The sequence below is a fragment of the Bubalus bubalis genome, chromosome 20, assembly GCF_019923935.1.
Source record: "Bubalus bubalis isolate 160015118507 breed Murrah chromosome 20, NDDB_SH_1, whole genome shotgun sequence".
Classification (NCBI taxonomy): Eukaryota; Metazoa; Chordata; class Mammalia; order Artiodactyla; family Bovidae; genus Bubalus; species Bubalus bubalis.
In genome coordinates, this window is record NC_059176.1 from 12,543,218 (window position 1) to 12,558,293 (window position 15,076).

General features: G+C 49.2%; 1 protein-coding gene and 1 long non-coding RNA gene across 4 annotated transcripts in view; one reads left to right on the forward strand and one right to left on the reverse strand.

Moving 5' to 3' along the window:
* Nucleotides 1-11,351: 11,351 nt before the first annotated feature.
* The window catches only part of ITPK1 (inositol-tetrakisphosphate 1-kinase), a 156,453-nt gene continuing 152,728 nt past the window's right edge, over nucleotides 11,352-15,076 (forward strand). The window contains exons 1-2 of one of the 3 annotated variants that reach the window (XM_044933154.1): nucleotides 11,352-11,371; nucleotides 13,010-13,241. In XM_044933154.1, coding sequence (XP_044789089.1) covers nucleotides 13,147-13,241 — 95 coding nt within the window. In that variant the 5' untranslated portion in view covers nucleotides 11,352-11,371; nucleotides 13,010-13,146. Of the gene's footprint in view, nucleotides 11,372-12,428; nucleotides 12,561-13,009; nucleotides 13,242-15,076 lie in introns of those variants that run through there. The other 2 variants (XM_025271536.2, XM_044933153.1) reach the window with 2 other exon arrangements.
* On the reverse strand, nucleotides 11,376-12,481 carry LOC123330853. Its single transcript, XR_006547095.1, has 2 exons — nucleotides 12,353-12,481; nucleotides 11,376-11,551 (listed from the first exon to the last, which is right to left on the reverse strand). It is a non-coding gene; the product is annotated as an uncharacterized LOC123330853 (long non-coding RNA).

The window sequence follows — 15,076 nt, forward strand, 5'->3', positions numbered from 1 at the left end:
GCAATCCACTCCAGTATTTTTGCCTGGAGAATCCCATGGACAGAGGAGCCTGGATGGCGATGGTCCGCAGAGTCACAAAGAGTTGGACACAACTGAAGCAACTTGGCAGCAGCATATGTGTGCTAAATGAGTGTTTCCTACATCCTACAAATGCATGGAAATGACCTGGAGCATCCTTCACCCTCAGGTTTGTCATTTTGATTTTCTTAGCTGCTTGCCTCTTCCAGGCCTGGTCTAGCCTCCAGTTGCTGCTGCTGCTGCTGCTAAGTCGCTTCAGTCGTGTCCTACTCTGTGCGACCCCAGAGACGGCTACCTATCCAAATATGAGAAAGGTTAAGACTTCCTTTTGTTGTAAATGTTTTTACGGCCTCACACATCTGAATGCTTAGTGCATTTTCATTCATTTGCTTGAATTGATCCACCAGAAATCTCAGACAATTAGTTTATTGTTATATGACTCTATAAAAGCAACTTTATACATGCTCAAATTTAGCAATTTTGGAGATAAAAACAGTGCTTGTTTAAGTATAAAAAAGAAAAGTGGACAATTTATAAACTGTGTAACTGTTTAGAGCAGGGGTCAGCAAACCTTTTCTGGAAAAGGCCAGATGTAAACATTTTTGGCTTTGCTGGCCATGCGGTCTCTGTCACAGCCACTCAACTGCATTGTTGCAAGAAAGCAGGCACGGACAAGACAGAAAAGAGCGGGTGTGCCAAGAAACCTTGGTGTGTGCACGCTGAGATCTGAATTCTGTGCCATTTTCACATGTCATGAGTTCTTCTTTGGATTTCTCCCTCCCCTGCCCCCTACCAAACATTTAAAAATGAAAGAACCATTCTCAGCTCATGGACTGTACAAAGACCAGTGGTGGGTTTACTGCATGGGCTTTGAGTTCAGCTCCAGCCTCATCAGTCACTTAACGCTTACCTTTTTTTTTTTCCTCTCCTTAGGTTATTCATTTTTAATTGAAGGATAATTACAATATTGCATTGGTTTCTGCCATACATCAACATGGATCAGTCATAGGTATACGTATGTCTCCTCCCTCTTGGGCCTCCCTCCCACCTCCTACTCTGACCTTTAAAAAAAATATTTTATTTGGTTTTGTCTGGTCTTCACTCTGGCATGCAAACTCTTAGTTGAGGCATGTGGGATGTAGTTCCCTGACCAGGGATTGAACCTGGGCCCCCTGCATTGGGAGCTCAGAGTCTTAACCAGTGGACCACCAGGGAAGTCCCTACACTGGCCTCAGGGCAATTTCTTAAACTTTCCAGTGCTCACTTTCCTCGGGTGTAAAATGGGAGAAAATAAATGTGAACCTAGCCTAGGGCTGTGATGAGGATGGACTGTGATTCAGCCTGCACACTGTAGGAGCCTATAAGCACATGCTTGGTAGCTATTGTTCTTTTAAACCGTAAAGAATACCTCATTTAAACTGTTAACTGTACCTGATTATAAAGAATGATGATAATATTGTGATTCATGTCTTTCCCCTATTTTGATTTAGTGCTCAGTCCCCACATGCATCCAAATATTTGGAAGAAGACCCTTTCTCTGTCTCTCTCTCTTTCTCTCCCTGCCTCTCAGGAAGATTCATATTTCTGGCATTTCTTTATGTTGGTTTTAGAGGCAGATGATTTTAAAAGTGTATTCTTCACTTCAGGACTTCCCTCGTGGTCCAGTGGTTAAGAATCCTCCTTGCAATGCAGAGGATGTAAGTTCGATCCTTTGTCAGGGAACTAAGATCCCATGTGCCGTAGGGCAGCTAAGCCCATGAGCCCCAGAACCACAACTAGAGAACCCGTGCACCACGACAAAAGATCCTGCATGATGAAACGAAGATCCTACACACAGCAACTAAGATCGATGCAGCCAAACACATACATCAATTAATACTTAAAAAATAAAAGTATACTCTCCGTGTCATTGCATAGTATCACCCACGCTAGGTGCCGCTCATTTATTTTTTGGTCCCACTCTCTCTCCATGTTCCTCTCTCCCTCATCAAGAATTCTGATCCATTGGCCTGGGGTGGGGAACAGACAGAGGTATTTGTTTTTAGTGATTCTAAGTGCAGCCAGGGACCCAGTGGTCTGCATCTTATTAGTTTCTAATGTCTTGCTCCTCAGAGTGGCCTGGGGGCCAGCATCAGGGGCTAGACCTTCAGGTTCTCAGGCACCACCCCAGGGCCCCCTGAACCAGAACATGCACTTGAATAAGATTCCAGGGGATCATCGACTCAGTTATTAATAAGTTAAGAAGCACACAGCTCTTGCATCGTGCGTGTATGCCTCCCTTTAAGTAATTGATGTGTACTTGGAAGTGGTGTCTGAGGCTCGATGCTGTAGACGGATTTGTGTTCTAGATCCGAGGTGGGGCTGGGAAAACGTCAACTGCTGAGGCACATGGGTTTTGTGCTTGTTTATTTTTTTCCTTTTTAAATCTTGGTTTCTCGTAAAGCGAGGTCCCTTCGTCGTCCTCTGTCTGGCAGAGTGCAGGGGGCGGGACTGTGCCAGGAAAAGCAATTTAGGACCCAAGAGGCCACCAGGGGCCTCTTTCCCCATGACCCCAGATGGTGGACGTCACCGGGGCTCATGGGGCTGTCAGGGGTGGGCTGTGGGTGGCATTTCTTAATATAGTTAGTCAATAGCTGTGTTTTCTAAGTGCCACAGAGGACTAAAAGAATGTCACTTAAATGTCTGACGTGGAGGTTACTGATGACTTTGAGAGGGACATTTCCCAGGCCTTAGAAGGAGAACAGATGTCACAGAAGGGGGCGTCATGGAGACAGATCCCTCTGCTCAGGCCTGGTCACTGCCTTTTCATCACTTTGGCTCTGGGCACGAGTATAATGGTGTGAGCAGAGAGCTGGCATCACCCAGGGAGACTCTGACCTTGCAGTCCTTGGAACTTGGCCTTGCTCAGGTCAAAGGAAGAGCTGAACGCTGCTGGCTTTCTCCCCTTTCCTCGGTTTATTGGCCTGTACAAAGGGCACATTGCTGCAGCCAGCCATGTTGCAAAACTCGATAGTACAGCCTTGTTTCTCTGGGCATTTCCTTCCTTCTTTCCACCTGAGGTCTTGAGAAGAGGGTTCCTGTCCTAGACCTCCCTGCCTCTTCCCAGGGAAACAGGGAATGGGGGGAGAGAGCAGCAGGAGGCGGCAGGTCCCACTCTGCCCTTACCCTGTGACCTTCAGCTAAGCATTTTGCCCATCCGAGTCCTCATTCAGTATGAAAATGGGAAGAACACATCCCTCTTTGCAGGTGGCTATTGAAGTCTGTAAAGCAATGTATTGAAGAGTTCTTTGGGGACTTCCCTGGTGGCTAAGAATCTGCCTTGCAATGCAGGGGATGAGGGTTTGATCCCTGGTTAGAGAACTAAGATCCTGCATGCCGTGGAGCAACCACTGAGCTGGCAAGCCACAACTTGCCGGGCTCTGCAATGAAAGATCCCACGTGCCGCAAGGAACTAAGGCTTGATGCAGCCAAATAAATATATAACTTTTTTTAAAAGTTCTTTGAAAACCAGGTTCATGATTTCAGTAGCTGTGCAGAGTCTAAATGAGCATCTCTTGGATTGAATCATCTCTCTCCTACTAGACCTGTGATGTCAGCTTAAATCTCTTCCATGCCACTTTTTTTTTTTTTTTTTCTGGCAATGACAGCTGACTTTAGAGTCTGATCAGTTCTGCAATCTTCAAGGAAATCAGCTCAGGCAATATTTCTTATTGGTGTTAAAACTATTAGGAAGTCTATCAGCAAGGGAATGGACAGCACAATTGTGGCATATTCATCTGATGAAATAAGACAATCATGGGGAAAACCTTGATACCCATAACAATATGCGTGCATCTCACAGACAATGTTGAGTGAAAGAGTTCATATTATAAGGTGCTAATTATACGAAGTACAAGTATATCAAGATTGCCGGGAGAAATATCAATAACCTTGGACATAAGATATGCAGATGACACCACCCTTATGGCAGAAAGTGAAGAAGAACTGAAGATCCTCTTGATGAAAGTGAAAGTGGAGAGTGAAAAAGTTGGCTTAAAGCTCAACATTCAGAAAACTAAGATCATGGCATTCGGTCCCATCACTTCATGGCAAATAGATGGGGAAACAGTGGAAACAGTGGCTGACTTTATTTTTCTGGGCTTCAAAATCACTGCAGATGGTGACTGCAGCCATGAAATTAAAAGATGCTTACTCCTTGGAAGGAAAGTTATGACCAACCTAGATAGCATATTCAAAAGCAGAGACATTACTTTGCCAACAAAAGGTCCATCTAGTCAAGGCTATGGTTTTTCCAGTGGTCATGTATGGATGTGAGAGTTGGATACAGAAAGCTGAGTGCAGAAGAATTGATGCTTTTGAACTGTGGTGCTGGAGAAGACTCTTGACAGTCCCTTGGACTGCAAGGAGATCCAACCAGTCCATCCTAAAGGAGATCAGTCCTGGTGTTCATTGGAAGGACTGATGTTGAAGCTGAAACTCCAATACTTAGGCCACCTGATGTGAAGAGCTGACTCATTTGAAAAGACCCTGATGTTGGGAAAGATTGAGGGCAGGAGGAGAAGGGGATGACAGAGGATGAGATGGTTGGTTGGCATCACCGACTCAATGGACACGGGTTTGGGTGGACTCCGGGAGTTGGTGAGGGACAGGGAGGCCTGGTGTGCTACGGTTCATGGAGTCACAAAGAGTCAGACATGACTGAGCGACTGAACCGATAAGAAGTACAGAAGGGGCAAAACTCAACTGTGTGAAGAAAGTCAGAAGGGTTTTCCTTTGCTTGGGGGCTATTATCTGGGAGGGGCATGAATGGGAGCCTGCTGGGGAACTAGGAACGTCCTCAGTCTTCATTTGAGTTGTGATTATGTGAGTGGAAACATACATAAATATCTTAGCACAACAGGAACTTAATGCATTTTCTGGTAAACATAACACTCTCTATTATGTAATTTAGTTGAAAGCTTTTAATGAGTCTTATCAAGACTTTAGATCTAACTTCTGGTTTCTGAGAAATGTAGGGACAGATCAAGGAGCTAAATGGTACTGCGAGAAAGCAACTGGACAATTCCAGAAGGCTGGCCCTTCTGCAGGACAATCTACGCAGTATCTTTCTCAAGGGTAGTTAGTTGAGGTCAGAAGAGCTCAAGAGACATCACGACCTTGGTCTGGATCCTGGTTTGGACAAAGCAGTTGCGAAGGAAACTTTCAGAGGCACATGCTGTGTGCTGTGTTTAGTCGTTCAGTCGTGTCTGCCTCTTTGCGACCTCATGGATTGTAGCCCATCAGTTTCCTCTGTCCATGGGGATTCTCCAGGCCAGAATACTGGAGTGGGTTGCCATGACCTCCTCCAGGGGGTCTTCCCAACCCAGGGATCGAACCCAGGTCTCCTGCATTGCAAGTGGATTCTTTACCGTCTGAGCCACCTGGGAAGCCTGCTTTACAGTATACAATTAATTAAAATATCAATATCTGTTGAAATTTTTTCTAAAAGAAAAATCTGTTAAATTTTTGATAGAGATTACAGTTTACCTTCTATGGAAATTGTAACAATTTAACTCATACCCATAGAGGCACATCAGTTCAGTTCAGTCACTCAGTCGTGTCCGACTCTTTGGGACCATGAACCGCAGCACACCAGGCCTCCCTGTCCCTCACCAACTCCCGGAGTCCACCCAAACCCATATCATTGAGTCAGTGATGCCATCCAACCATCTCATCCTCTGTTGTCCCCTTCTCCTCCTGCCCTCAATCTTTCCCAGCATCAGGGTCTTTTCAAATGAGTCAGCTGTTCACATCAGGTGGTCAAAGTATTGGAGTTTCAGCTTCAACATCAGTCCTTCCAATGAACACCCAGGGCTGATCTGCTTTAGGATGGACTGGTTGGATCTCCTTGCAGTCCAAGGGACTCTCAAGAGTCTTCTCCAACACCACAGTTCAAAAGCATCAATTCTTCGGCGCTCAGCTTTCTTTATAGTCCAACTCTTACATCCATACATGACCACTGGAAAAACCATAGCCTTGACTAGACGGACCTTTGTTGGCAAAGTAATGTCTCTGCTTCTTAATATGCTGTCTAGATATGGGTCAAGTTTTTGATGTCCTTAGGAATTTTTTTCCTGGTTTTGTTTTTCACGTTTTAAAGTATGATAATGCTAATTTGGTTCTATTGGCAAATGTTATTTTCAAAAGATTTTTGTTTTGTTCAGTCACTCAGTCATATCTCTTTACCACCCCATGGACTGTAGCAAGCCAGGCTTCCCTGTCCTTCACTATCTCCTGGAGTTTGCTCCAACTCATGTCCATTGAGTCAGTGATGCCATCCAACCATCTTATCCTATGTAATCCCCTTCTCCTCCTGCCCTCAATCTTTCCCAGCATCAGATCTTTTCCAACGAGCAGGCTGTTCACATCAGGTGGCCAAAGTATTGGAGCTTCAGCTTCAGTCCTTCCAATGAATATTCAGGGTTGATTTCCTTTAGGATTGACTGGTTTGATTTCCTTGCTGTCCAAGGGACTCTTAAGAATCTTCTCCAAAAAAAAAAAAAAAAAAAAAAAAAGAAACTTCTCCAGCACCATAGTGTGAAAGATGTTTACTGGCAAAAAATTAGGACTCATTTTCAGGTTGGTGAAGACAAGTCAATCCATAGGACCGCCTTGGAGGTTTCCCTTTCTGTAAATAAACCTTTCAACAAGGAAATGGACATTTACTGGACTTCTGTTTATGCCAGCACTTTATGCATTTTCTCATTTCATAATAGCTATGTGTTTTTCCTTTTTAAATTAGGTTTAGTGGAAAAGTAATGTAAATTTTAAAAAAACAATATAAATTTGATGAAAAATATTTTAATTACCTAACAAATAGGCAATGAAACATGATTCCCCTCCCTGCAGGAAACTCTTCTTCCCAGTTCCTCTTCCCAAAGGCAGCAACCATTAATGGTTTCTTGTGTATCTTTTCAGAAACAAAGCTTTCTTTGTTCACACAAGTATCTCTATGAATTGTGGTTCCTGTATCAGTGGTGTATTATACATGGGTGCTTTGACTCAACATATCTGAGAGACTCTTACGTATTTGCTCTTACGAAGGCCACCGATGGTCTCCCTGTGGTCAGACCCAAGGCCACCTGTCAGTCCCTCCCTTACCCCAGGGCTTCCAGGGCTGGTACTCTCCTGGGTTTCCTCCTACCCCCTCAGCTCTTCCGCTGGCTCCTTCAGGCCTCCCTGACCTCCGAACGTCATACTACTGGCCGCATCCTTGAACTTTTCTCTGCCTACACTCACACCCTGGATGATCTCATCCAGGCTTGCTATCACCCCTATAGTGACAACTCCCGATTTTATATCTCTGGCCCGAGTCATGCCCTGAACCCCAGATTTCTTATCAGATTGCCCGCTTGAATTGCCGTCAGATGTTTGACCAATGACTCAAACGGAAACTGTCCAAAATGGAACTCCTGACTTAAGCCCCTACTTCTTCACCTCCTGTCATCTTCCCCCTTTCAACTCCATTTTTTTTTCCAGTTTTTCAGACTTCAAACCTCAGACATCCACGAGTTCTTTCTTGCTCTCAAATCCCATATCCCACCCACTAGCAAATCCCATCGACTCTTCCTTCAAGCAACATCTGACCAATTCTCACCATCTTCACTGCTACCTGGGTCTGAGCCACCATCAGTCATTACCTAGATTATTGCAATAGAATTAACTGGTCCTTCTGTCCTCTAGCCTTGCTCCCCTGCCCAGTCTCTCCTCCATACAGCAGCAGAGTAGTCCTGGTTAAGCAAGATGAGGTCCTGTATTCCTCCGAGGAATCCTGTCTCTCTTACAGTGAAAGGCGATGTCTTTGCAGTCATCCGGGAGCCCCATGTGATCTCTTTGTGGACTCGCCACCTGTTCCTCCTCTGTTGCTTCTTCTGCTCCAGCCTGCTTCGCCTCCTGACTGCCCCTTGTCAACACCAAGGCTGTCTTTGACTATTTGCAGTTCCTCTGCTTGAGAGCTCTTACCTCAGATATTTGCATGAATTTACTTGCTCACCTTTGTCACATTTTTGCTAAATGTGGCCTTCCAGTGGGATTTACCGTGACTAGTGGATTAAGATGGTGATCTGCCACTTCCCATCTTCCTTGTATGATTTATTATTAATTTTTTTGTAGCATGCCTCACTTACTAACACAGTAGGTCATTTATAAGAATATAAGCTCCACAAGGACAGGTGGGAGTCGGGGGTGGGGGTCATCCATCTGCCTCCCACTTTTGCTGTTTTCATCACTGCAGTATCCCTAATGCCTAGAATAGTTTCCGACACATAGTAGATGCTTAATGAATATTTACTGATTGAATGATGGAACAGATATCATTCTATTTAATTAAATGGCCACAGGAGTCCACTATATGGATGATGTAATGACAGCACGGTGGTGGCTAATATTCACAAGGCATGTCTGATAAGGTCCTACATGAATTCAGACTCATTTATACTTCTCACCAACCTTGTGAGCTAGGTTTGATAATCACTTCCACTTAATAGATGATGAAACTGAGGTTTAGACAGTTTTATCATCTAATCCCCCAGTCCCACAGATAATACATGATCATGCCATTCTGGCTGTCTTGAACTAGCACATTTAATTTCTGTGCTAGACTGTTGCAGAATGGGTTTACTTAACCAGTTTCCTACAAATGGACACAACCTTTTGGTTCTCAGATGAGGCAAGCAAAGCTCAGAGAGGTTAAGAAGCTTGCACAAGGTCATACAGCTAGAATTCAAGTCCATCAAGTTGAATCCTGGGTTGGAACTCTCAATCACTACCCTGTCTCACCTCCCAAAGTCGCCTTCACCCTAAGGAAAAGGATTGGGGTTAGGAGGGCAGTCCTACAGCATATTCAGTAGCAAAGATATCACTTTGCCAACAAAAGTCTGTATAGTCAAAGTTATATTTTTTCTAGGAGTCATGTACGGTTGTGAGAGATGGACCATTAAGAAGGCCGGGTGCCGAAGAGTTGATGCTTTCGGACTGTGGTGCTGGAGAAGACTCTTGAGAGTCCCTTGGACAGCAAGGAGATCAAACCAGTCAATTCTAAAGGAAATCGACCCTGACTATTCATTGGAAGGACTGAAGCTGAAACTTCAATACTTTGGCCACCTGGTGTGAAGAGCTGACTCATTGGAAAAGACCCTGATCCTGGGAAAGATTGAGGGCGAGAGGAGAAGGGGGCAACAGAGGATGAGATGGTTGCATGGCATCACTGGCTCAATGGACATGAGTTGGAGCAAACTCAGGGAGATAGTGAAGGACAGAGGAGCCTGGCCTGCTGCCGTCCATGCGGTCTCAAAGAGTCGGACATAAGGGGACGACTGAACAACAACAAGGGTGGTGGGCAGCTTTGATTTTATCCCAAGCACAGTGGGAAGTCAGCTGGGTAGGGGAGGGGGAGGGCAGTTAGGAGCCTGATCGGACTCATCAAATCTGACTTGCCGTCTGAAGTCTCTCCTGGTTGAAGCGCAGAGAACAGACTGGCCGAACTGATGGGACAGATACATGGGCAAGGGTTTGGGGGAAGGGTTGACGGGCTCCGTGGCACTGAAAGAAAGGAGCAAGGAATGAATCTGAGGAATATTTGGCCTGAGGTCTTGTCCCTCCCTTGGGTCAGCCATACTCAAAGTCTGGTTGATTGAGCAGGGGCGGGGACAGCAGAAAGGCCCACTCCCTTGGTCAAGGTGGGACAGCTCTGAAGGATGGTTCCAGCCCTGGAGCTCCCTGAGGGATGACCAAGATCTTAAAACAGAGGTATAAATGCATAATTTCCCATTCTCATGGAGAGGAGGTTTGAGGCCAGGATCTGCCCAGGGTTCCAGAGATGTGTGGGTGGGTCAGTGGGTCCCTGGTCTTACCAATGCGTGGGAGGATCTTGATTTTCCCTGGGCAGGGGTCCTGGCCCTCAGAACACATTCCTCTCCTCTCACAGCCGTCTCATCTCCAATGGTGGTGGGCCTTGGGGGTGAGGGAACTCTTGACCTTGGAATGCTGGTTCAGGCTTTCCCACTTATCTGCTCTGTGACCTTGGCCAAATCCCTTTCCTTCTCTGGGTCCATTGCTTCATTGATAAGACAGGAAGTTGGAGTAATCAATGACTCAGACTTTGAGGGTTTGTTGAAAGCTATGGTCATGATGCATGTGATTTCTGGCAGCTTCAGGGGTTCCTGAAGTCCTGGGGCGGGGCAAGGAGGGGACTTAATTGGACCTCAAGTTAAGAATCCTTACATATACACACTACTATATAGAAAAAAATCAGTAAGGACCTACTGTATAATACAGAGAATTCTCCTCAATATTCTGTAACAACCTATATGGGGAAATAATCTGAAAAAAAAAATAGATATATTAGTATAACCAAATTACTTTGCTGTACACCTGAAACTAACACAAAACTGTAAATCAATTATACTCTGATATAAAATAAAAATTAAATTAAAAAAAGAATCCTTGCATGAAGCAACCGAAGAGTCACAGATGAAAGGATCAAGGTGTGGCACAGACCCACATACACGAACATCACTCAGTCACAAGGAAGAATCCTACCATTGGTGACAACATGGGTGAACATAAAGGTTATTATGTAAGTGAAGTAAGTCAGAGAAAGGCAAATACCATATGATTTTACTTATATGCTGAATCTAGAAAACAAATGAACAAAACTAGAAACAGACTCAGAACAACCTTGTGGTTGTGGGGTGGGGGTGAGAGGCAGGAATGGGCAAAACAGGTGAGGGAGATTAAGAGGGACAAACTTCTAGCTATAAAATAAATAAGTAACAGGGCTGTAATGAACAGCACAGGGAATATAGTCAATAATACAGCTGATAATATTGTAATCACTTTGTGTGGTGACAGATGGTGACTAGAGTTATCGTGGTGATCATGTCATAATGCATTGAGTCATTATGTTGTACACCTGAAGCTAATATAATACTGCCAGTCAATTATACTTCAATTAAAAAAAACAGAGTTCTTGGTGAGGCAGTAACAAGCTCCATTTCTGATGACCTGCTGGGAGGGCCAGTCTAATACCCTGTCCTGATCCTCCTCAGAATCTTTTAAGGCAAGCCATTACTTTTTCAACCCGGAGATCAGAGGCAAAACTTAAGTGACTTGTCCAAGCTGGGAGGAACTGAACTAGGACCCCCCAAGCCAGGTCTTTCTGAAGCCAGAGACTGTTCTTCCCATTACAATGAGCGGCAGGCATTGCTCCTTCTGCTCCCACCTGCAGCAGACCCTCTCATAACATCACACACTCTAGGCCAGAGAGCCGCTGCTCTTCTGCGGTGCTTTCAGGAGGCAGGGCTTACCTCCTAAGGTAAGAGGGAGGACCTGAGGCCCAGAGAGGCTAAGTGGCCTGCAAGGTCACCCAGCCAGGGTGTAAGGGGAGGGGAGATGGGTGAAGGGTGGAGCTAGCTGAGAGTGGAGACAGAAGACCTCTGTGCTTCCTCCTGGAATCTGGTGTGGACAAGCTTCACCTAGTTGCAGCTGGGAAGGCCTGCAGGAAGAGGGATGGGGAAGCTGTAATTAGGGGAAGAAGGCAGGCCCTTAAGGCTGGGCCTTAGAGAATAAGCTCCAGTCTGGTCACCCCCAACAACTTGGTTCTTCCAGTTCTCCCTGCCTCTCTTCAAGCCACCCCCGATTCTCAGACCTGTCCACCTCATCCTTATTTTCCAAGGTCAGCTTAAATGCCTTCCCTGAAAATTGGAGACCCTTTCCACCCCACCCCACCCCATTCATTTTTCCTGCCGTGACCTGGGGAGTGATGCCCACTTTGCCCAAACTCTTTGAAGGTAGGATGCTCCCCTAGGGCCCTACAGGGGAACCAAGGGTGCTAGCCACCCTGAGGCTTGAGCTTCTAGTTTCTCCCCTCCTTGCCTTTCCCTTGGAGGGAACCCAGAGTGTGTCTAGTGGTTAACCTCCTTAAGCCTGAGAAGGCCCCTGGGTGTTTATGTCCCCAACCCTAGGGGCCCCCATCCTGGGCCTGGGTCTTTCTCCTCCGGGGAAGACAGATGATCTCATCGAGTGTCTGCTGCCGCGCCAACCCCCGCCCACCCCCCGCTCGTCCCGCGCCCTCTGCTGCAGTTGGGACTGAATATTGCTCAGGGTACAGAGATGCTTTTGATGAATGAAATTCAAGTGGCTCGATCACTCCGAAAGGACAGGCAGAAAGTGCCCACACCGCGACTCCTCTCGTCCCTTTAAAAAGTAAAAGCACTTGGCAAGGATCGCCCTAAATCCAGCCCTGCTCCCTCCGTCCCCCAAGCTCCACCGCTGAGCCTTTCACATAAACACGCACCGAAGAACCAGACCCGGGGGGGAAGGCGCGGCGCCTTTAAGAGGCGGCGGGCAGTGCTGCCCCCTGGCGGCCGGCGCTCTCGCGCTTCCTCCGCCCCGGCGGGGTCCAGCGGGCCGGCTGGCCGGGTCAGCGCGGCGGTGGCGACGGCGGCGAGCCGCGCGCCGGAGCGAGGACCGGGACAAGGAGGAAGTGGCGGCGGCGGCGGCGGGTGAGGACGGCGGGGGGCGCGGGCGGCCGCGTGCGCCCTGCCGGGGTCCGAGCCCGTCGGGAAGGGCACGCGCCCGGCTCGGATCGGCCGAACGCGCCGCCGGAGGCTCGGACAGGAGGGCGCCCCGCGATCGGGAGCCAGAGGGAGGGCCGGGAGGAGGGACTTGGGGGCGGCGCGGGGGCCGATCGTCGGTGGCCGCCGCTGGAGGGCGTACGGCTCGGTTCCGAGCGCCGGGAGGGCGGCGCTGGCGAGGGAGGGCCTGCCTCCTCTCCTCCCCGGCCCGGCCCGGCGCTCGCGAACTTGCGCGCCCGGAGCCCCGCAGGCGGCGGGGGCGTGGGCGGCGGCGGCGCGGGCGGCCCCCGGCACTGTGGCAGCCAGTGGAATGCCGCGCTGAGCGCCGCTCCCTCCGCCCGGGCGCCCGCCCCGCCCCGGCCCGCCCCTCCCGGCAGGACTGCGCGCCCGGAGCCCCGTTCCGCGTCCCCGCCGCCGGGAGGAGGTGCCCGCACGCTCGCGGCGCGCGCCGGGCCGCCAGACTCGGCCTGTGGGCGATTTCCTCCGGACCCGAGCTCCCCGCCCGAAGAGGAAGATGCAGACCTTTTTGAAAGGGAAGAGAGTTGGCTACTGGCTGAGCGAGAAGAAAATAAAGAAGCTGAATTTCCAGGCCTTCGCCGAGCTGTGCAGGTAAGGAGGCACGGGGCTCCGGCCCCCCCACCCCCCGGGGACCCCCCCGGCCTAAGCCCCAGGTTCAGCCTCGGGGGGCGGGGGGCTGTTTCCGGAGGTTAGAGCGAAACGGGAAGAAACGGTGCGCGGGGACCCTGAGTCCGAGTAGCCAGGTGGCTGTGGTGGCCGCTGGCTGTGCTCGAGGGAAGCGGTGGGCAGTACGAGCGGTGTGGCACGGACCAGGGCTCTCAGGTGCACGGGGACCCCGGGTAGGGAGACCCCTGGCTCCCCCGGGCGTGATGGGAGCGCTGCTGAAGGTGGCAGAGGAACCAGGGAAATGGGGGGAATCCACGCTGTCTGCCTGTGGCTGGAGGTTACTTTTGGACTGGAGTGGTCCTCTTCCTTCGTCCCCCTTCTTTTCGTGGAGGCGGGCACCCATGTTTGTGTGTTTGCGGGGCACCTACTAGGTGCCCCTCCGGCGCAGCTCTCTGCAAGAATCTGTCATTGCATGTCGCTGGATTAAGCCTCTTTGAAGCGAGTAGCAATACTTGGCGTGTAGGTCATTTGCTGTCTCATTAGAGCCTCGCACCAGCCTTGAGAACTGGCTGGGTTGGTGATTCTGGGCCACATGTCTGAAAGGGGGGAATCCATCCGCAGAGAGGTCGGGTACCTGGCCCGGGGTCCCACAGCCAGGGAGTGGCTGGTGCAGAATGTAAACGCTTGTGTAGAATGGCCTTCTTCCCTCGAGGTCCCCACCCCCTACCCCGTGCAGTTCCTCAGTGGTGGAGACTCCAGGTGTTTTATTAAGATGGGATCACATTCTTAGTCCATTACAGACGCATCCAGTCTTGGGTCGGCTTTGCCTCACCTTGTTCCCCTATGGTGGCTTTGCCTCTGAGAAGCCCTTAGTTAAATCCGGTTCTTAGTGAAAGCCTAAGAGAATCTGGCTCCCCAAGCCTTTTGCAAACTCCAGGTGGAAAACCTTTTGTTATGCCGTGTCTCCACTTGGTAGAGTTGATTCTCAAAAATGGGTCCCCCTTGCATTTTTGTCCCTTTTGGGTCACCAAACATAATGATGAATTAAACAATTGAGTTTCCTTATCTCCTGGCATGCGGAGCGAGTGGCTGGTCTGAGCTGGCCTGTGCAGGCTGGCACAGCACCTCTGTGCCCCTCTCATGCCTGTCCCCAGGGCCTGCTGCTCCTTGGCCTGTTCCAGCCCTGCAGGCGCTCTGCTCCCCGCAGCCAGAGGGGCACACCTTGTCTAAAACAGCTCCTGAGGGTTGCGCATCCCTCGGTCTGGGTATGGAGTTGGCTGCCTCCTCTCCTGCTGGCTTCCCTGGGAGAAAGCACGCTTTTCATTTTCAGGAGGGCATGCCAAATGACCGGGGAATTTACAAGGAAATGGGGAGGAACTTGCAGCCAGAGCCTTGGAAGTGTGAGGACTTTTGCAGCATTAGAAAGGGGCGCTTGAACACACACACGTGGACGATGTGCCCTAGACACTGAAGACATGTGCAGAAACCCCTTTGATGTGTTCTTGAAATCTGGTCTGGTGTCGGGTGCCCGAGCTCCCCCTGCAGTCATCTGAGACTTGGGAAATCCCCACTGATACCTTGCACCCTTTTTCCTGAGGTCTTTCTCTGTTTGTGTCGTCCTGTGCCTGCAGCTGAAGCACGAGGCTTGTCATCTGGTTGGTATGTTTTGCTTGGTAATTAGGAGGCTCTCGCAACACAGTTCCCACCGAGACTGAGACTCGTGGCTGGGTCCTCAGGCTGGACTTGCAGACTGCCTTTCCCTCCCTAGAGACCCTCCTGCCCTTAAACATTGGTGGGTTCATGGCAAGCTGTGATGTCAG